Source organism: Eublepharis macularius, chromosome 1 (assembly GCF_028583425.1).
Source record: "Eublepharis macularius isolate TG4126 chromosome 1, MPM_Emac_v1.0, whole genome shotgun sequence".
Taxonomy (NCBI): Eukaryota; Metazoa; Chordata; class Lepidosauria; order Squamata; family Eublepharidae; genus Eublepharis; species Eublepharis macularius.
This window is the reverse complement of record NC_072790.1, coordinates 202,027,641-202,050,424: the sequence shown is the minus strand read 5'-3', so window position 1 is coordinate 202,050,424 and position 22,784 is coordinate 202,027,641. Positions and strand designations below refer to the sequence as shown.

At 43.4% G+C, this 22,784-nt stretch overlaps 1 protein-coding gene across 1 annotated transcript in view; it reads right to left on the bottom strand.

The window, feature by feature from the left end:
• The window catches only part of TTC7A (tetratricopeptide repeat domain 7A), a 243,016-nt gene that overhangs the window by 44,775 nt on the left and 175,457 nt on the right, over nucleotides 1-22,784 (bottom strand). The window contains exons 18-19 of the mRNA XM_054984113.1: nucleotides 20,962-21,096; nucleotides 1,832-2,034 (exon numbers count right to left, since the gene is read on the bottom strand). Coding sequence (XP_054840088.1) covers nucleotides 1,832-2,034; nucleotides 20,962-21,096 — 338 coding nt within the window. The remainder of the gene's footprint in view (nucleotides 1-1,831; nucleotides 2,035-20,961; nucleotides 21,097-22,784) is intronic.

Genomic DNA, 22,784 nt, shown 5'->3' with positions numbered 1-22,784 from the left:
ATCGGTATGTGAGTATGAGTGGTCTGCTATTGGGAAACAAGTTCCCCTCCCAATAGGATACAACAGATGTACAGATTTTTCCCTCTCAGGTATCCAAATATTTATCAATAAATGCAACGGGATAAAATTATTTTGTTTGCTTGTTAAGACCTCCCTTTGTTTTTGCCTTTGATGGGGGGAAAAGGAGCAGAAAAATCCATAAACCCAAAGGGATTGTTAGTCACTAGACTGGTGTCCTTTCTTAAAATCTGCTGCAGAGTATAAAGTTGAATTTTTCTAAATAAAGGCCTAAGTGCCTTCAGGGAGACGGATGAGTCCTGCACTAATTAGCGCTAGTATGCCAGGGACAAACAGGCCCATCTACAGGGGAAATTTGTTTTGGAAACTGACTGGATCTGTCAGATGGCAGCTAGCATTCCAAGCCCAAGAACTGGATTCCAGTACGCAAGCAGAAATTATTCTTTCTAACCCTCTTTAAAACAACAATAGCTTACTAGAAAGATAATGTTAAAAAAACCCCAGCATTATCACAGACATCCTTACAACAGCACTGTAGGGAGGGAAGGTCTTACTATTTTGCTACTTGCTACTAGGGGTGCTGAGGGCTTATCTGCTCACATGGACCACAGCTTTCACAAAACATTAATCACCAAAAACATGCACCATATCCCAGGTTAGAATGGAGGGTTTTTCGACTTTTGAACAATGAATCACTGGAAATTTAAGACATCTATTAGGAAAGATCTATAAAACGTTACTGCAATGTGACACTGAAACAGAGCAAGTAAAAAAATGGATGATAAAATGGATGCAAAATTTTGGAGAAAACATAAACATGAGTCAGTGGGAAAATCAATGGACTAAAGAAATTAACAGTGCAAGAGTTACAGAGTTACTCCAGTCTATGCCCATTGATTTCAATGGGCTTAGACTGGAGTAACTCTCCTTGGGATTGCATTGTTAGTTTACTACATGTCAACTATTGAGGGAGAAGTGGTATAAAATGTTCTTTAGATGGTATATTACCCCTAAAGACATAGCAAAAACAAATGAAGACTATAATAAGAAGTGCTGGAAGTGTCAGAAGACACAACATTTTATCACATGTGGTGGGCATGCAAGAAAGCAAGAAAATATTGGATAGAGATACATGAAGAAATGCAAAAAAATATTAAAATTTTAAGTCTCCAATGGATCTGAAAAATATGCTATTAAATATCTTACCAAGTAAAATTACAAAAAAATACACAGTGAATTATTTAAGTATATAGTGATGGCAGCAATAGTAATATTTGCAGCAAAATGCCCAGACCTGAAGGAATGGAAGAATAAACTAAATGAATATGCAATAATGGCAAAATTAACATATTTTATAACAGACGGACTTCAGAATTTCAAGAAAAATGGAAAGTTTTTTTCAGTTATATAGCTGAAAATCAAGAATAAAATTAAATTAACACAGAAAATGATAGAAGGAAAGAGTTAGGTAATACATGCTTATAATAAAAATGCTGTTAGATATGAAGATAGTTGGAAAAGATAGAATAAAGATATTTAAACAGAAGTAAAATATTAAAAATAAATTTAAGTAAGTTCCATATAAATGTATGATACTGAAAATAAATGATTATAGTTTATATTTTATGTTTGTATGATAATATATATATATATATATATATATATATAATGAATGGAAGGATTTCTGAGAAAGGAATACCTGTTCTCTTACTACAGGCCTTGCTCTTGAGAACAAAGCTGCTGAGAGTGTGTCTGCCAGGCATGGCTACAGAGCGCCCCACAGCAGATTGCAGCTGGACCCTTCCACACTCACCAGGTGGTTCATGATTTCCACTCCATTTGGATTCACTGTTAGTGCTTCATCATACAATTGCTTAGCCTCCTCCAAGCTGCCGTTCATCTCTGCGAGCCTCCCACGCATGTACAGCACAGTGTGAGATGTGGGGAAGAGACTGGCTGCCTCCTGGATACAGAAGCCTGCTTCTTTGAGATGATGTTGTTCCATGAACAGTTCAGCTACCAAAAGAAAAAAAAATGTAGTTTATTTTAACGTGTTTCTACTCTTTATTCTGGCATGTGCAACTCAGAAATGCCGAGATGGTCATAGCTGAAGAATTGTTGTGCAACAGGGGTAAAATATACCTGCTTATAACACAGCCATTTAAAAATGCGCTTTCGGGAGTGCTAGGAACTATATTTTAAGACTTTCTAATAGTGGCTTGCTTACTGGACATACAACAAATCTCTTGTTTGTTTCACCTAGAACTAATATAGAGGAGCTCCTCCTTTTGCTTGTGGTAGTTAGAGAAATAGGCAATTCCCCTCATGAATATGTGGGAAAGTGAGAAGTCAATGAGAGCTGTCCCTTCTTTGCCAGGCCTGGTAGTAGTTGTATTCTCTTTTACTTCCTCACACAGCCTCACACTAGGAGATGTGTTTAAAATATCCAGCTCTCTTCCCTGCTTTGCTGTCACTTTCTCTTTAGCTCAAATAGAAAGTGCCCTGCAGGCATTATCCTCAACCTCTGCTGCTTGAGCTTTCAATGCTTTCCTGTCACATGCAGGGTCACAGGTAATGTTGCCATCCTCCAAGTGGGGCCTGGAGTTCTCCCAGAATCACAGTGTTCTCCAGACTACAGAGATCAGTTTCCCTGGAGAGAATGAAAATTTCAGAGAGTGAACTCTGTGGAATCACATCCCTGTGTGGGGTTCCTCTTCTTCCCAAAGTCCAACTTCCCCAGACTCTGCTCCAAATCTCCAGGAATTTTCCAAGCCAGAGTTGGCAACCTTTGTTTCTATGTGCCAGCAACAAGGGTAGGGCAGCCTGGGTGGCATTTCTGAAGCAGCTGCTCTTGCCACTCCCCATTGTTTGGGTTACAGAGACACACAGCCATTCCTCACAACCTGCCAGGTAGTTCCAGAGTTGAGCAAATCAAGTGATGATTGGCTCCATGCATGACCAGGTCTTCTCATTCCCTATGGCTGCTTCTCTCATCATTCATGTACTGGAACTGGAAAGTAAGTCATCCAGAGATCACAGGCAGGGGTCCCTGGTGGCTCAAATCCCTCCTCTTTACTGGAAATGATATTGAACATAGAAACTTGTACATGCAAAGCATTTCGCTTATTCCTATGAGCTATGGGCTCCTTAGCCTTGTATTAGGACTGAAAGGCTGCAGAATAGGCTGGGCAACAAATGTGCCACAAATACAGAACTGAATCACATCTCACATAAAATGCTGCTCAACGTCATGAAGAACAAAGCAAGCCAACTCTCCAAAATAGAACACAGAGCTAACATTGAACACTTTCCTTTAATTCTCAAAATGATTTACCTACATTAGCTCAGTAATCCTCCCAATCCTTTAAAATAGGTCATTGTCAGGGCTGGCAGTCTGGAAGCAAGCTGATACTCACCAAGCTGGTTGCTTAACCAGGAAGCAGGCAAACAGTCAAGAGCAGTTCTGGCTGTGTTGATGCAACAAGTTGCACAGATCAAGAAACCAGGTACAAGCCAGAAGCCAGGTAGAACTGTACTTACCCACCCACCCCTCGTGTCACGTAGCCTCTGTTGAGCTGGTAGCTGCAATACCACATCCTCACCATTTGCAGAGGAAGTGCAAAAATGTCACAGGCCACCAGCTTCCTCCGCGGGTAGACTACAATGGAGGAACAGGCAGTAAGGTTAAGAACAGAGATCGGCAGGAAATGAACCACGGAACAAAATTCCAGATGGAACGGCTGGTTCTTATTCACAGAACCACGCGTTCTGTGGGACACCGTTTTCCGGAACCAAACGAAATTTTCTTACTGTTCCGTGGCCAGTTTGGACATTTTTGGCGCCTAACACTCCATCGCCCAGGCAACAGTGGCAGTCTTTCGGTTGCCTCCAATCAGAGGCCTCCAGGCTTGATTGGCACCTGTCCCTGCCAAATAGAGAGCTCCCACTCTGGGCCATCCAGCCAGGAAAAGGGGAAGGTTAGAATCTCTAAGGCAACTGAGGAGCTGGGCCTTCAGCAGCCATAGTAACACCAATCTCTTCCTCCTAAACCATGTTAGGTAGGTTTTTCTGCCAACCAGAGTGTTCCTGTGTTGTTCAATCTTGGCCTTCTCCATAAATAGGGGAAGCCGTGTGATTCCTGGTTTCAGTTTCTTTAGAGTGGGAGAGGGAGGGGAGCTTGCTGGCTGGCTGTAGTGTTCGGAACTTGGTTTGTTTTATGGGTCCCCCCCAGGGAGCCTGACTTTTCTGTTAGCTCTCTCCCAAGCCCACACGCAAGAAGGGGTGGCCGCCGACATGTTCCACATGCCAGACGTGTGGTCGCCCATAGGGCTGTGTGGGTGGGCTCAGGGGGGTGCTGCCGGGTGGCAGCAAGACCCCGCAGCCACTGAGTTTGGAGGTGGCCAGATGCCTCCCCGAGCCCACCCGTGAGGAGGGGGCGGCCACTGACATGACCCACGACTAGGGGTTCATCACTTCAAATGGAGGCATACGGCAATTGCCGTTGATAGCTCCAATTCTATTGAATGGGACTTTCCCGGGGGCACCAGCTTTGGGGCTCTATAACTCAAGAGATCCATCTCTAGTTAAGATCCAAGTTCACAAAACTTGGAGGGTGGCTGGAGGAGAGCCTACTGAAAACTCCCTGTGAGTTTGGGCTCTCTGAGCATGAAGGGGGCCGTCCTGGGCCCCCTGAAACCCAAACCTCAAACCGCTTCGGAAATCGGTTGAGTTCATTAAGTTCGTGTTCTGTGTTCCGTAAAAATGAACGAACCATGAACCAAGCGGTTTGGTTTTTTTTTCATTCCGTGCCCATCTCTAGTTAAGAATAAAACAAAACACCCTGAGGCATCCATCACTGCTCCATCCAGTCCAGCATCCTGTTTCACACAGTGTACAACCATTTGTCAAGGAAGGACAACAGACCAGGCATAGGGGCCAAAACACTGGTATTGAGAAGGGTTACTGCCTCCAGATGTAGAGGTTTCCCATTTGTTATCACGGCCAGCAACCACTGATGGACCTCTCTTCCAGGTTTCTGGAGTCTGCTGCCAAAATTTCTGATCTGAGACTCCCCAGTCCCTCATCCCAAATGACTGGAGGGGGGCTGCTGAATGTAGGCTGTGGATATATGCCATTCAGATAGAGGGCAGAAGGATATTGCAATATTCGAAGGATACCAAACTGTATAAACCATCAATCTCTGATAGTTTGAAGTAGGTTGTTGATCTGCAGTAGAACAGCACGATTTGAGTCCAGTGGTACTTTGGAGACCAACAAGGATTTCAGGATATGAACTTTCAAAAGTCAAAACTCTCTTCCTCAGTAGGCACAGTGGGGATTTTTAAAATAATGCACATCTTCCCATCGAGACTGCCTAATTATGCACATGAACTGCACTCTCTCCCTAATGAATGGAGGAAAGCTGATGTGAGAGTGTGGGGAAAGTACATCTGGAACACTGTTAGACCACAAAGTTGTGTGGCTGCTTAAAGTGCTGCAATTTGGTAGCTAAGAAGGAAATACATTTCTATGGGGAAGCAGCCTGATCAAGTTGTGACAATGGTCCTGTGTGTGTGTTTGTTTGTGTGTGTGTCTGTAGGCCAGCATGTGTTGAGTTATCCTGGGCCCTGGTACAGCATTACTGCCCTATTCTTTCTCAGTTCTGTACCTTAATACGGTTTACTCTAGGAGGCTCCAGTGAACAGAGATGTACCCTGGTTTAATCCTTAGAATTCTCTAGAATTCTACCTAAATTGCATTTTTTCCCTGAGCTCTGTTTAATGAAGTTTTGCTTAACTGAATATTTACAAAATTTTCCTGTCAGAGATGAGACTGTGTATGTGTTAGCTCACAGCCATAGTACGTAACAGGCAGATATCTTTTTTGTTTGTTTTTAAAAGAAAAAAAATGGGACTAATAAAAATGGGGTTGCTCCCCTATTTACTTTGTTCAACAAAAAGTAATTGTTCTATTGCTTTTTACAGTGGGAAATATTGAACAAGAATACTAATGCTGCTACTGACACTACCAATTCAATTTTTTTGTTAATGTAAAACTAAGATTTATTATGCCCGACATGCAACAGTTATTAAGTCCTCAGCAAAGAATACGTTTCACTTTCATTGAACCATTTGTTTAAAACTGAAATATCTGACACTGAAAGAAATGTGGTAATTTCTCCTTTATGGCTATGGGGAATATACATATATATTATTAATTTATTATTATTATTTCATTGCCTGGGGGATCCACCTTTGGTTAGCAGCTACAGAGTTGGAGTAATGCCATAAGAGTGAACTCCATTATAAATTGCTGTTGCTTTTGTAACAAGGAGTAGGACTGGGGGGAAAATTAATTCTCAAGTGTCAAATTTAATAGGTGTGGGTGGTTTTGCTGTATATGAATTGCCATGGACTGGGCCATTATTATTTATTTACTTCATTTATACCTCATCTTTCTCTCCATTGGGGACCCAATGTGGCTTACATCGTTCTCCTGTCCTCTGTTTTAGCCTCACAACAGCCATGTGACATAGGTTAGGCTGAGAGTATGTGACTGGCCAAAGTCACTCAGTGAGTTTCCATGACAGGGTGGAGATTCAAACCTGGATGTCCCAAATCCTAGTCTCGCACTTTTAACTACAACAGTACGCTACTGGATTGTAAATTAAGAGAATACTTTTTATTTGAATACTATTCTGTGTCTGAAATACAGTACTGTAAAAGAGAATAAAAAAGGAAATAATCACAGAAAAATGCCTTTTTTACCACAAGTGATTGGTAGCTTTTGTTTAATAAACTGTAATGGATCTCAGGTTACCAACTTCACTAAAGAGTTTAGAAACAAACACTTGGAGGACCACAAGGACTTGAGGTGTCATCTCATTTGCCTCTCCCCTACTATTTCCTGTTTCTCCCCCCAAAGCCCCATAATCTCTCCCCTTTTCCTGCTTCCTTCTCTCCTTCCCTTTTTCCAGCCAACCCACCTTTATCTGCTCTCTATCTTCAGCTTACCCTCCTTCTCTCCTCCTGGCAGCTACTACCTGGGAAAACCAGTTGTATGGTACTGGCTGACGAGCTGGGCCCAGTTGTGCAGTGATGGCCGGTGAGCTGGGCCTATTTGAATAGTGGGGAACTCCAAAGGATGCGTGTAAGGCACCTCATTTTCCCCTGTATCCCCTTTCCCGTACTATTTCCTCTTTCCCTCATCCTGGCAACCCTCATATCTTCACCTTTCTCTGCTTCCTTCTCTCATTCCCACACACCCACAAACCTACTTCTTATCTGACCTCATCTTCAGCTATATTTATTTACTTTATTTATACCCTGCTTGTCTCCACAGTGAGGATCCAAAGCAGCTTATATCATTCTCCCCTCTTCCTTTTTATCCTTAGTATGACCCTGAGAGATAGATTAGGCTGAGTGGGTGTGATTAGCCCAAGGCAGAGTAGGGGCTTGAACCTGGGTCTCCCAGAACTAACCAATGCACAACACTTGGTTTCATGGAGTGGCTGTTGTTGAACAATAACAAGCACCTAAGCTAGGGTTACCAGTTCACCCAAGGGCCAAAGTGGGAGTGCAAGGAACTGAGGGGCAGAGGGCAGTGAGGTACTTGCACCTTGTGCAGGGGACCTGCAGTTCATGTTGAAACCCAATTAAAAATTGTCCGTTTTGAGGTTAATCTCCCCCACCCAATGTATCATTTTTGAGATTTCAGACTTTTCTGCAAACATAAGGCTTTTCTCAGTTTTGTAGAAAGATCTGCCTTGTCTGTTCATTACTCCAATCTCTGGATTGAAGTATCCACAGGTTTGTCCATTATTTATTCATTTGAAACAATAAAACTAATAATAACAACAACAACTACGCCTATGTAAGGAAAATTACAGCAAGTCTCATACAAATAAAAATAAAAGTATGAAAACAATAGTGAGAAATCTGCACATAAGCATCCATAGAAGGTTTCCAAATATCTAAACGTATGCCCATCTGCAGTTGCCAAATTATTAGGTCATGCTGAAAACTAGATATATTGCTGATGGCTTGGATTCACTGAAATTTCTGTAAATGGAAATGATTTGTGTTCAGAGTGCAACCTTACCACCTTACACCCCTCCTGCTGCAGCCGAAAACACCCCTCAAAATGATGCTCCTATGGACCTCCAGGAGCAGCTTTGAGGAGGGATCTGGAAGTTTGTAGCAGGAAGGGGGAATTGGTAAAAATATCCTCTCTGTCTACTGTTACCAGAACTGCTTTTTATAATGGGGAAATTAGCTTTGCAGTCTGTAACTAAAAATAGCGCGGATCTAACCTATGTTTACGGAGGTCCCGATTCCAGACACTCTAGTGACAAAGAGGCAGACTACGAATATGTTCAAACACGTGTATTTACTAATAGTGTGGCGTAAGCCTGAACTTGCACATACACACAAGAAGGCACACAAGACCTAGGAGATACAGAGTAGGAAATATAGAGACTTTCGCATAGCAGGTTCCCAACGATGGTGGGGAATACTCACAATCCTGAAGCGAAGCAGAGACAGAACAGCGAGGTGGTCCAATGCCAGCAGTGGAGCCACAGAGAGACAGCAAGGGGGTCTGGATAGGATGGCACGCGCACCATGCGGTCTGAGAGACCGACTTAAATACCCCAAAACGTACCCTGGGGCTGGTGCTGTACTTGGTGGTTCTCACAGTTTAAAACAAAGGGTCTAATGGGTACTGAATGGCTTAGATGGGCCACTTTGGTAATCTGATTGTGATAAGTGACACCTCAGGAAGAGGGGACAAAAGAGGGAGGGGGAAATCCGAGTGGGCTGAATGGATGTTCCAGCGGACAGGGCTTGTCCTGATGTCATCAGCTCTGGAATGCGGAGGTTTCTTTGAGATGCATTCTCTAAGTGCTTGGGATGGTCGGCACTTAGTTCCTTCTCCGGGGCAGCTCCTAAGATATGCAGAGCGGGGCGAGGTACTCTCGCTGCGGACATGGTGTGCCCGCTTCACCAAAATGGCTTCCCAAAGCAGTCTTCTTCCCTGGGTCTTCTGGCTGCCTAAGAACATGGTTGCCGGCTGGGCATAGCTGGGGCTGGTTTGCAGGTTGCCCGGTAGCGAGGGCAAGCTCGGGGACTGGCCCGCGGGAGGCTCCAGGCGGGAACTGACCAGGGAGCGCCTAGCCAGGCTCGCTGGAGGTTTCCCTGGCAGGCGCCCGGCTGCTAGCAGCGGCTTGGGCCCATATGAGGCAGGCTTCCATGGAGGCAGGGGGAACAGTACGTAAAACACAGTCCAAAGCAGGGAACAGGCACAGTCCGTGGCAGATGGCAATGCAGGCACGGGGCACACTTGTAATAAAGTCCAAACACACACTGGGAAGTCCAGATATAGGTCTGGGCAGGGCTGCCCAGGAAGAGAGTCCTTTGTGCAGTTAACCAGACATGGAGTCAGGGAACTACACAGTCTATTGCAGCAGCAAGGCAATTAACAAGCAGGCAGGAAACTGACACGTGTACCTGAACACACATGTGCAGGGCAATCTTTGTGTAGCAGCAAAGCAGCAACGCAGGAAACTTTAACACAGTCCATGGCAGGCCTTAAAGCAGGAGAGGGGGCCTACTTGGCAAAACTACCCATGGAACTCTTCCATGGGATCCAAGCCATTATATTATTTATTATCACATGGTCTCCTCTGCTGTGTTTTATTTGTTTAAAAATAACTTTCTAATGGCTTTTATTTTAGATTTTTTTTAATGTTTACTCATTTTTAACAATTTAATTGGACTTTAAAAGTTGTCTATGTATTTTATTCCTGTATACCACCTGTCTGAAGAGCCTTATTGCCATGGTGGCGGTTTGATAGTTTGATAGTTTTATGATTCCAGGGGATGCCTAGCCAGCAGGTGTATCTAGCCTTGGTTAGGGATCCCTTGCTCTTACTCCTTCTTGAATCTTTCTCTTTCCCTCCACTCTCTGTTGTCTCAAACAAGAGTAAAGGCTCTCCCTTCCCCTGCAAGGACCCTATCCCTCTAACTATTTCCCTGCAAACCAAGTTATCACAAAGATTTAGGGTTCCTGGATGCCCGTCGGTGGCAGGCAAATTAATTCCCAGGGGTGTACCCTGGGAATGGTTTCTCAGGGCCTATGCTGACTTAGATTCTGGGAGTGAACCCATGTTTAATATTAAACATTAAATAATAATCTGCCAGTGATTGGCAGGAGGTGGCAAGCCCCCTGGAGGTCACCTGCCACTGGCAGGCACACCAGGAATACACAGGGGTCACGACTGCATCCCTTCCAGAAGTGACATCGGCACGCTGGCTGTGGGAATGCTCCTGCGCTTTGTTTGGGGGCTGATTTTGGCCCCAAATGGGCCGATTCAGTCCTGCACAAAGCACAGGAGTACTCCCATGCCTGACACAATTACATCACTTCTGGAAGTGACGTCATCACACAGGTAATGCACAGCATGCAAATTGAGAGCAAGCAACCAGCACAAAGTAAGTGCCAGGTCCTCGCCTCCTGCCGTGAGGGTATAGGGACTTGGCAATACTACAAAGTATAACCATAAAGTATCCCTTTAGGATAACTATGTCTCTTAGATGCCACAGAACTAAGCAATCTTGATTAGCCTGGATGTGGTAGCTCCCAGCCCCAACAAGTGTGTGTGATGGATCAGTTCTCAAGAGAACCCTGAAAATTGCCCTGGCCACGTTTTTTTGTCAACTCTATGGTTTCTCAGGGCCTATGCTGACTTAGATTCTGGGAGTGAACCCATGTTTAATATTAAAACTGAGACACTGTGATCAGGCTGCAGGCATCATAAAAGCTGACTCACTCACAGTAAAGCAGTCAGGCGCCACTGGGGGCCTAGCCAATCCCTTGACAATTGTTCTATTTGTTGGCTTCCTGAGGGCTCATCACAAATTCAGACCATGACTTTTCTGGACAATGACTGACCTTCTAGGACCATCAAGCATTCTGCCATACCTAATCACAAGGGAGGCCAGGGCATCAGCCTTCATTAATCAGGATTGCTGCTCAGGTAAATTAAATCAACTCCCACTTCTATAGATTTCTCCTGATAAGTTGCCCAAGTCCCAAGTTATCCTTTAATTCTCTGTTGCAATTCCTTTGTGTCCTGAAAAAGGATTCACATTAACCTATGGGCCCAAAACAGTATATCTAGCCTGGCTTTAGACCCAGCAATTTGAGTCTGATCTGGGCTTCATTGTTGTCTGTGACTTTTCTTTCTTCCTCCTGATTTCTATGCAGAATAGGAAAAGTATATCTTTGCTCCCCACTTTAATCTATCTCCTCCTATTTTCAAACCCACATGGCACCACAGAAAGCTGGCATTTTGCTCTTCTTTGCTACTTAGGATCACACACCTGGAAGGATGGTTTCAGTGCACCACTTCTCCTCTGTCCTGTTCCACATTCACCCTGCTAACTTAGAAGTAACTCCTGCTCCAAACTGAAGTAGCTCTTGTTGATTTCTGGTTATTGCTGTTATATTGTTTGTTTGTCTTTGCTCTGAATTAGTATTTGCTAGCAGGGCCGGATCTAGGGTTGCCAGTGCCCAGGGCAACCCAAGTCCGGCCCCCCTCATGCGTGCGCAGTGCACGCATGCTCCTGGTGCTGCGTGATGACGTCACGTCTGTGACGTCATCATGCAGGGGCAGAGTGTGCCGCCAGCGGAGTGACGGCAGCGCAGGTGGCTGGAAGGCCGCCCGTGCCATTTGCCTGCCCTGCAGGACAGGGAGCATGTGGCAAGCCAGCAACCCCTCAGGGGGGCAGGCCAATGGCACAGGTGGCCTCCCAGCCCTCTGTGCCACTCGACTGCCCTGCTGAGGGGGTGGTCGGCTTGCCACGCGCTCCCTGTCCTGCGGGACAGGTGAATGGCGCAGGTGGCTGCTCAGCTGCCTGTGCTGCCACCAGTGTGCTCCCGGCGGCTAGCAGCTGCGCCTGGTGCCCCCTCTGTGGTGGTGCCGGGGGCAGACTACCCCCCCATGTCCCCCCCCCCGTTGATCTGGCCCTGTTTGCTAGTATTTACTTAGGATAGTCCCCTCCAACCCATATTGTACAAGATCCCTCAATAAATTCCATATTTCTTGTTAAACCTTTAAATCTGTTTCTGTTGTCCTTTTCCTTCTGAAACACACTCCACATAGCTACTCATAGCCATATGTTTAAGTAAAATATCTCTGTTTCCACCTCATGCACAAATACGCAAGCTAATTCGCTACATGCTCACATGTTTGCAGGGATGTGGCAACAGTATCAAAGGCCACAGAAAGATCCAATGTGATTTGTGGGGTATTACTGATTTTCCTTATCACTTTTAAGGCCTAGACTGTTGATTAACGCCACAAGCAGAAGCTCAGTACTATACCCAGCCAGAGTGCGTTGCAATCTGCAATTATGCACGAGCATAGAAAAAATACCAAATAAAGCACTGGAAACAGAATTCAACATTCTGAGAATAACATCCTACAGGACTGACTTAAGAAACAAGATGGTTATATATCAAAGAACATATCAAGCCGCTTTATTGTAAGCCCTCTAGAGGGGTAGTGTCCACCTCCTGACCGTCTGTTGTCCTGGCTACCCTCTTATGAGGGCTCCCCACAGGCCTCAGAAATGGGAAAGTCTGAGTTGCATTACTATGGGCCCACACTGCTTACCTAGAAGTTAGCCTCTTTGCCCCATCTCTGTCTCTCAGTGCCATGGCTGCTCCTCCATCACTCATCCCTGGCCTGGGTCAAAAGCCCTCCTTTTATCCTCCCCTCATCTCCAGCCCAAGCCTCTATCCCTGCCCCTTAAGATCTGGGTCAATCCAGCAGCCAAGGGCTGGAGCACCTTCTGGGAGAATCCCCACCCCTAGCCCTGCCTGGTTATCTCCCAATGACTGGGGCAGAAGTTGGAGGCCTTCCTGCCTCACCCAGGCTCCCTGATGCCTGGTTAGGAGGTACTGCTGGTTGAGGCACAGGTGTGATTGGCACTCAAGTATTCCTTGTTGTTGTTGGCTTGGCCCTTCTATGTGGCCCACGGAGAGGCCTTGTGTGAAGGCCTTGTGGAAATCTCATGAGCTGGGGCCTAAGAGCCTCATGAGTTGGCCATGTGGAGGCCTCATGCGGGGCTGCTTGCCTGACTTAGGGTTTGGGCAGTGAGCATTTGCTACTGTGCATCACCTGGGGCTTTGTTGGGTCTCCTCTGAGACCAACAGATGAGTCAGGGCATCTTAGGGGAGGGCTGAGGCTAGGGTTGCTAGCTCCAGGTTGGGAAATTCCTGGAGATTTGGAGGATGGAGCCTGGAGAGGACAGGATTTGGGGAGGAGAGGAATCTCAGCATGTTATAATCCCACAGAGTCCATCCTTCAAAGCAGCCATTTTCTCCAGGGGAACTGATGTCTATGGCCTGGAGATCAACTGTAATTCCTGGAGATCTCCAGCCACCACCTGGAGACTGGCAACCCTAGCTGAGGCCCCTGGGGAGAAGAGGCAACTAAGAGCAGGGCACAGGCAGGTGTCGCCCCTGACATTTATAGTAGTCCAAGGACCCACGCTACCCAGTATTATTTATTCCTACTGGCAGCAGCTTCCCAAGGCCTTAAACAGAGAGCAATAGCTAAAATAGACATAATCAGGACTGCTGAGAGCAGATTCCTTCTGCCCCCCCTTCATATTTAGAAGAACACATACAAAGTGCTTGATTAGAATAAGCATGCTGCTACTCTCGCCAAATAGCATTTTGCATAGCCTTGCTGGGCCCCCTGGGTGACCAGAGCGCCCATAAGCTTGTACTTTTAGCTTCCCCTATCCTTCTCAGCAGCCCTAGGCAGTATTCTCTCAAAATGAAATATGGATATATATGAAGTTTAGGCATAGTCCCAAATCTGAGTTTTTGTTTTGCCCATTTTCAGAGAGGTACTTAAACATGCAATGAATATTGAGCATGAAATCAGCAGGCTTATTCACATGCATTAAAAAAAGAGACAGACGCATAAAATATCTTGCTGAGCTGGGAGCTAAATGAGGATAGCAGGCAGAATATTGCATAAGGTTATTACCATATTCGTCAATCTGTTAGCAACCAACAATTCTACTTACAAAGAGAGAGAAAGAAGAGGGGAAAGAAATGGGGAAATGGGGAAAGATGTGTGTGCCTATAGCAAATAAGAGCTGAAGAGCACTTTTCACCTTTTCAACTACTGTGAAACTGTGGGCCTATAAATCCTCTTTAGTTGCAACAATTAGATATAAAAAAATGAAAACCATAAAAGGAACAAGACTGGATGCAAATGAGAACAAAGCATATTCATGGCAGCAAGACTTTCTTAAACTCGACCCCATTTATTTGCAAGTACAGATATAATCAATAGGAGATGTGTGGGTGGCTTAATTTGCACAATGTTAAATTAAAAAACAGTTTAAAAGAACCTCTACAACTTATTATTTTTTAAAATAGGCTGATAGAGCCAGAATCCTCCTGACAGAAGGAGAAGGAAAGCAGCTGACGGGCTTGAAAAACAAAAGAGGAAAGGAAGAGTACATAGCCAACTGAGAAGAAAAATGGTATGACAAAGGGAGATTTATTTAGGCTTACAATAAACATGTGTTCCAAGAAATTTAATTTTATGCTCCTATTAGTCATTCATTCTGCTTACTGTTGAACCAGAAGCACTGCTAATCTAAAAAAGTAATTTACAGTGGGTGCAGCAGAAATCAGACAGGAAGAATGAGGAATAGTTTGAATCAGATCTGTAAATCCTTCCTCATCTGGTTACCTAGCAGACAGCAAAAATTACCTCGAGGTGAGCAAAAAAACTTGAATGCATTAGAAGAGAGTTGGTTTTATTTTTCTTTCTGGCCCTCCATGTGCCCTAAGTAGACTTGTAACTCTTTGTTGACTTACTAGCTGTTTTGAATGTATTTTATTTGTTTTGTTTTACAGTATTTCTAGTCTGAAAAGACTTAAGGCGGATTCTTTAGCTTCCTGCCCTCCTCTGATGATAGCTCTTCTTATGATGACATCAAGTCAGGATCTTTTGGCCAGAAGATCTCATTGCTATTGAAACAGCCAAATTCATAACTTGCAAAGTAACTCCCTGAAGGACTTCTCTGAGGTGGAGAGTTACAAGATCACTTGCAGAGGCAGCTCAGACATTTCATGAGAGGAGTTTAGCCTCAAATTATAAGGAAGATGTGGAAACCAGGACTGTACAAAGTCTTCCAAATGCAGCAGCACCACAGATTAATATAAAGGCACTGTCATGCTGGCAAGTTTATTCTGAATCTCTTTCTTAGCGATTTCCAACAGTCAGTCACATAGTGAGAGGTCTGCCAAACAATCCACAAACCTCCCAAGGTTCTTCCACTGAAGAAAGCATACCGCTCATGTTTTAAACCATTCAACAATGCCACACTGCACAGTTACAAGCTAGAGCGCTGGCCCTTTAAATATCTTACAAAGCCATTTGAGGAAGGGGTTCTGAAAGAGGATTCATGTGAGATTCCTAGTTTGTCAGATGGACTCCTTCTGACCCCGGGAGCTCTCCCTGGTCCTGCAGTATCTCATTCTAACCAACTACCTGTAGCTGCCTCCTTATCTACTCTCTGCTGCCTGAGGCTGATTGATCTCTGCTCCAGGACAGTTTCTCCCCAAATTTCCCTAGTGCTCCCCATGCTCTCAACCCAACTGGAACAGGATAGTACTAAATTAAACACCTGATTTCCAGGGCCAAGAGGATTCTGAGCTGTGGCATTTGAATCCTGGCTCTTAAATCACTGTTGTACTTTCATTTTCTCCAGAACATCAGCAAAGACTCCCCAGATTGCTGGACCTTTGCAGAGTGCATGCTGAGTTCTTGCTTGACTTGCTTATTCTTTTTTGTGATTTCCTTCAGCCCCATCTCCAGCGATGTACAATGAAAAGCACAGCTTGGGTAATGTTAAATGCTGACTGATCTGAAGCTTTGGAAGTTTTCCAAAATGATGTCAAGAATAATTCTCCTCATCACTATGGAGGCAAGAACAATTGCATTTCTGCCCCTAAAAGTCAAATGGATTTTAAAAGGATTTCTGCAGTATGAACTACCTGACATCAAAAACTCAGACCACTGATAGCTACTGCAAATATTGTTATTCCAAAGGCTTTGCAAATGATGACGCAGAGCTTCTGCAGAAAAATGTCTGCGTATTCTACCACATGCCTACATTGGGGGCTAATGCACAGTGAGGACTAGACCCAATGGTTACTTCAGCCCCTAGTCTCTACAGTTCCACAAGTTTTCCCACATGTCTCAGAGCTGTAGCTGGAGAATTGCTTTCTGCTTCTAAAGTGCCGAACCACAAAGTTTTTCTCTTCCTAAAATCCCACTGAGAAAGATCTTCTGTGTTTCCTGTTGTCTGAACTTGACATACAACTTATGTGGGTATTCTTAGGGCTTTTTCCAAGAGACTGCTCCCCAGGCTGAGCCCTGTGAACTGCAGCCTGCTTCTGTACTCCCTGGTTAAGGCAGCTCAGCTAACACAGGAATCTCACTGCAGGAGAGTGATATACTAGAGGCAACATGGGCAGGGTTAGAGCTATTTATGCCACAGTGGTCTATTTGGCTACAGCAAAGCCTGTACAGAAATCTTAATAAGGAAAAGAACATCATAGTTACAAGTGAAAGTATTTGGCAGGTAGAAGAGAAGCATGAGTATTTGTAAGGGGAGGGGGAGGCCCAGCAGTGAACTATGACCAATATTCCCTGGAGAAGCAGCAGATTCCACTGATGATGTTGCAATTGTATGGAACCTGGCAAATTGCAGACAGATTCCAGTCCTTTTTTAAAAACTGTCTCTCTATACCCCACCCTTTTTCTAATTTGCTGTCTGGTTTCCCAGGAATTCTCCCATCACAAAAAAAATATATTTAAAATGTTATGTGATGGGGGGGGGGGAGATTCTACTGTACACATAACTCAAGAGAACAGATGTTTTCCATTCGCTCACTGTCCTGTGCTGCCCTCGATCCCAGTGCACTGCACATTGATGGTGTACTCATTCCAATGTTTTTCTAAGGGTAAATGTCTAATATGCTCCTTGGGGAAGGAAAGATACAGGATTCTTCTGGTAAGTTTTGGAAGGAGAATTTAGAGAGCCTTGATATTTTAGCAATCACTTGGCATATATACTTTGGAACATGATTTAGCAGTCTGCCTGTTAAAGTTTGTAGATTTCATGCAGTGGGCATTCAGCCAATACAGGATCAAATTAAAAGAGCAACTCTTCTGTGAGTGGCCATATTTGGTAAAGCAAAGGGTTAGTTAAGAGTACCAGTAACGGCAAGCAGAGTGAGGCACTGCGGTCAAAGGAAGAGGCTTAAAATAATACAGTACTACAAACTGAAGGCATGGATGCCTTGTGGGATAAAAATCTTCTACATGGTAGAGGAGTGGATAATAAGCCAACAGCCAAGGAAATGGCAAGTGGAAACTTTACTAATTTTTTTTTTGTGGTAAAATATCTCCATATTCTTGACAACAAAGTCTAGATTCTCAAACTACAGGACAGGCATCCCTGAACAGGAGCAGGGGTTGTGGGACATTTGGAAAGCAATCCTAAAGCTGTCTATTCAGAAGTAAGCCCCTATTTTATTCAGTGCGGCTTATTCCTGGGAAAGTTCTTTGGGTAATAACCCTGGAAAGCAGCACAAAGATCTTGGGTAGGAGGGGAAAACTGAGGTAAATTAAGGGTGAAGAGAAGACAGATGTGCCTGGGTCTGAAACAGGTGCAGGGTTTGGGCTGCAGATGAGGTAAGATTTTGTCCCCACCACACACACATATTTGCTCCTATAAAGGCACATATAAATCATCTCCCTATAACTTCTTCCTATTCACTTCTCTTCCTACATTTCACATGAAGAGTCTGCCTTTTTTCTTCTTTATGTTCCTAGCATATTTGTTTTACTTTCTTTTCATTTTTTTTATGCTGGGTTTTAAATATTTTGAAATTTGTTCAGAGGAGGTAAGTTTGGGAATTGGCGTAATCTACACAAGAACTGATCAGCCATTATTGTACAAATTCATTTTCTATTGAAAACAGGAACAATTCTCCCTGCTCGCCCCAACCATATCAGACATGAAGGATGTACATGTGAATAAACAGCGATAACTTCACTTTCACAGTGGGCTCACTGCTGAAGCTATATTCGTTTGTCTTCAACCAGATGTTTCCTTCCATCTAGCTGCACTCTGGCACTGGAGCAGAGTTATTGCCAGTTAGTAGAGCACATGCTTTGCTTTCAGAAAATGCCAGACTTTATCCCTGGCATCACCAGTTAGAGACCTCAGGTAACAGGTGCTGGGAGAAAAATTCCCTGACTCATTCTCTAGAAAGCTGTTGTCAATCAGAATATACGACACTGACCTGACAATATTCTGGCTCAGGATAAGGCATTTGTATGCTCATTGCAGCTACTACTGATTCCTCAAAGGAAGATACAAGACAGCCCGAGGTGGGGTGGAGGAATGAGATTCCAGAGAAAGAGAAGAGAGCTGCTAGTTTGAATCGCCCACTATAGCAGCGGATTGTGCACCTTGTTTTCTCTATTCTAATTTCAGACTACGTGTTTCTTACATGAAGGATTTTTAAAAATTCTTAAGAATTAAACAATGTTGGGTTGGTGGGAGGTGGCCTTTAAGAAGGAACGGGTTGAAACAGTGCCATACAATTTAACAACTAGTGTTGACCCTCCTCGATCATTTACTTCTGATATCTGACAATTATTTTTTAGCAATCTTGATGAGCCGAGCCAACACAACCACAAATGACAAGCGGATCCTACTGCTTGCTGATATTATCTGCTGAAATTTGTTAAATGCAACTGAGAAACTGAAGGGAGTTTCAGTGGGCTGAAATGCCTACGCTCTGAATTTGAGCATCCCAATCCTATATTTAAGTTTGTAGAAATGAAAGAATTTTTATTACAGGCTTTCCCAAATCATGGAAGCTCAACCTGTGCATGGCCACAATACTATAAGGAGTCTCATGGGATTTTTTTAAATTTGGGTTTCTAGCCCTCTAAAGCATTTACAAAGTCTAAGAAGATAACAGACCCAGGTCTTTCTAGACTACACAGAAGAGAGAAACCCATAGTGAAGGCTACCGGCTTGATTGGAAAACCATTCTGAAAGTTACATAAAAACACATGAAACCTTGAGCTGCAAAATAGATTGCTAGTACAGAACAGAATCTGGAATAGGGCTTGTAGGGAAAATATCCTGTTAAGCAGCAGTTTAACATGTGGCGATGGGCAGTTAAAGCATTTCATGGCATGGAGTTACATAACATCAACCAGTAAATAGCATCCCCTTATGCCTCTTTCCCCAGACAAGTAGCAACCATAATCTGGAACAGAATTTACCATCTGGAACTGGGAATGACAGTAAACATAGATACATAGAAACACAGAGCTGGATTTTATCCCAAGGGTCATTTAGTCCAACCCCCTGCACAATGCAGGAAATTCACAGCTATCTCTCCCCCCCCCCCACCTCCCCTAGTGTCTCCTGCTGTATGCCCAGAGGAAGGTAAAAAACCTCCAGGATCCCCAGCCAATCTGGCCTGAAGAAAAATTCATTCCTGACTCCAAAGTGGTGATCAGCATTACCCTGGGAATGTAAGAAAGGGCCACAAGAGCATAACACTGGCTCATCCCTTTATGCCCTTCCTCTCCTGATCTGCGTACATTCATACTGAGTCACAGAACCATCATTGCTGTCAGGTGGCCATCTAGCCTCTTCTTAAATACCTCCAAGAAAGAAGAGTCCACCACCTCCCAAGGAAGCCTATTTCACTGGGGAACCACTCTGTCAGGAAGAGCTTCCTAAGGTTTACCTGAAAACTCTTTTGGTTTAATTTTAACACATAGTTTCTGGTCTGAACCTCTGGGACAAGAGAAAATAACTCTGCTTCATCCTCTATGTAACAGCTCTTCAAATACTTGAAGAGGGCTATCATATCACCTCTAAGTTACCTGCTCTCTAGCATAAACATACCCAGCTCAAAGTAAAGTGATACAATCATGTTGCGTGATCTGGACAGTAGGGTTTTTTTTCTGGGAAAAGAGGTGGCAGAACTCTCAAGAGGGAAATGAAGAAACACACGGGTTTCTTTGAAATAATATTATTTTCAAGCACTATTGCCGAGTATTTTCAAGAGGAGCCGGAACTCCGTTCCACTGCGTTCCCCTTGAAAAAAAGCCCAGCTGGACAGTATACTTCTGTTGATACATCCTAAATTGCATTTTCCCTTTTAGCTACAGCATTACATTGCCAACTCCTCTTCAGTGTATAATCTGCTAAGACCCCTAGATTCTTTTCACATGTACTACTGCCAAGACAAGTCTCCCTCATCCTGTAAGTATCCCTTTGATTTTTCCTACCTAAAAGTAGAACTTTATATGTATCTCTGTTGAATTTCATTTTGTTAGTTTTAGCCCAGTTTTCCAGCCTGTCAAGATCACCTTGAATCTTGATTCTGCTTTCTACTGTATTTGCAACCCCTCCTAATTTAGGATCATCTGCAAATTTAATGAGAATCCCCTCTATTCCTTCATCCAAGTCATTTATAAAGATGTTGAACAACGTAAGGCCCAGGACAGATCCCTGAGACACTCCACTTTTCACTCGTCTCCAAGATGAGGTACCATGTACAAGCACTCTGGGGTTGTGACCTGCCAACCAGTTACAAATCCACCTAAGAGTATTAGGATGCAAGCCACGTTACTCGCTTGTCAACAAGAATATCATGTGGAACCTTATCAAAAGCCTTACTGAAATCAAGATAGTTTATCACTATCACTCCACCAAAGTAGTACTTCTCTCAAAAAAAGGAGATGCGCAAGATATTCCTCTGACATGAGAAACATCTTGTACATCATAAAAAAAACAAGAGACTTACCAGCCTGCAACCAGATCTGTTCAAGAGTGGTCCGCAGTTGTGTAGGTCCTTGCTTCAAAGTAGTACTATGCATGGTTACTTCAGACATGGCCTGCTCCAGCCGTGATGCTGCGATAGAAGAAGCTCGTTGGGAGCCTGAAACATATAGGCACACAATACTTATGTTAACACTCTAATCACGTCACTCTCCTTAAACTAACTGAAAATGGCGGGCTTGTTTCTCCATCTCCTTGCCAACCAGTGATGACAATATGAATGCCTTTGACTAAAGGACAAAATTCATAATATTGAGAAGAGCTCAGCAATTCTACATTTGGGTTCTTTACATGACTTTTAGCCAAAGAAAGCTTATGCTGGAACAAAAACTTGTTTGTCTTTGAAGTGCCACAAGACTTCTGTTTATTTTTGCTGCAACAGACTAACACGGTTACCTCTCAGGAAATATAACTTAAGTAATAAATTGTTATAATTGGAAAAGAAAATTAGATCACTCAGAGGCTGCAACTCAAACACTAAATTTAGTGATAAATTATGTCATGTGAGAGGAAGCCATCAGAAACAGCCTACTTCACTTCCATTAAGGAGTCACTTTTCTCTCAGAATCTTCTGCTCAAACACGGCTATTAGTAGTAGAGTTTTTTTGTGTCTGTTTCTGCTACACACTTTTCGCTACTGTTGCCTTTATTTGTTTTGCTTTTATCCATTAACTTAAAAATAGTTTTAATAGTTTAAATTTGATTTTGATTGGAAGTTTATTTGTTGTTTATCCAGTAAGGTGGCTTGAAGATTTAACAACAGAGAGATCACAGGATCCAATTTTTCTTGGCACACGTTGTATTACAATGATACAGAACTTTGATTTTTGCAGTTCAGTCAATAGTATATCCCTGCACATATGAGGTAAGTGTCATTCATATTATCTGAACACAGAGATTATTGGAGTTTATAAGAAGTAAGTTTTGTGTTAAACAGCAAGCCAAGAACAAAGTTGAAGCCCTTTCCTCAACAAATGAATATCACTCAACCTCATGCCAGTTTATTTATTTAATGTTATTTATAGTCCGTCTTTCTCACTGAGACTCAAAGTGGATTACATAATGTAAGTCAGCTCAGTTAACAGGATAAGGAATCATTTAAGAAACGATGTAATAAGAACACGACTGCAGAAATCTGAAACAAGGCATAAGTATTAAACATGACATGTTAAACAATGCAAGAAATTGTATTATGTAAGTAGAAATATAATACAGTGAGAGCAAAATATACAGCAACAGGAAATACATATTAGTAGTATAGTCCACAGTCCCATTCCCTCTATAGAAGAGTTTTCCTGAATCATTCTTTATAATACAGTCCTATTTCCTTTGTAAAAATGTCCTCCTGTTTTACATAGTTTGTGGAAAGCCAGAACTGTAGGAGCCTTCCTGATCTAATCAGGCAGGCCATATTATAAGGCAGAGTTCACATCACTACAGAGAATGCACAAGTACAGGCAGTTGTTGGTCTTACCCATTTTCAGAGTGGCACCTGTAAACAGCCCTGTTCAAATGAGTTCAGATAAGTAGATGTTTGGGACGCTATTGTTTATGTAGATAAGGGACATTTGAAAGTCAGATTGCATAAAAAACCAACAGACAGAAATTCTTTATTATAATATGCTAGTCACCATCCTGCCCAGCTATGTAACTCTTTCTTACATACCAAACACAACACCTCACTCCCACAGAGGCATCAGGCTGAACGCAACACTCTGATATCTCAGTTTTCAGCCCATGGTTACCTTTTGCTGTAGCACAGTGGTTAAGTGGTTTGGCTGTGAATCA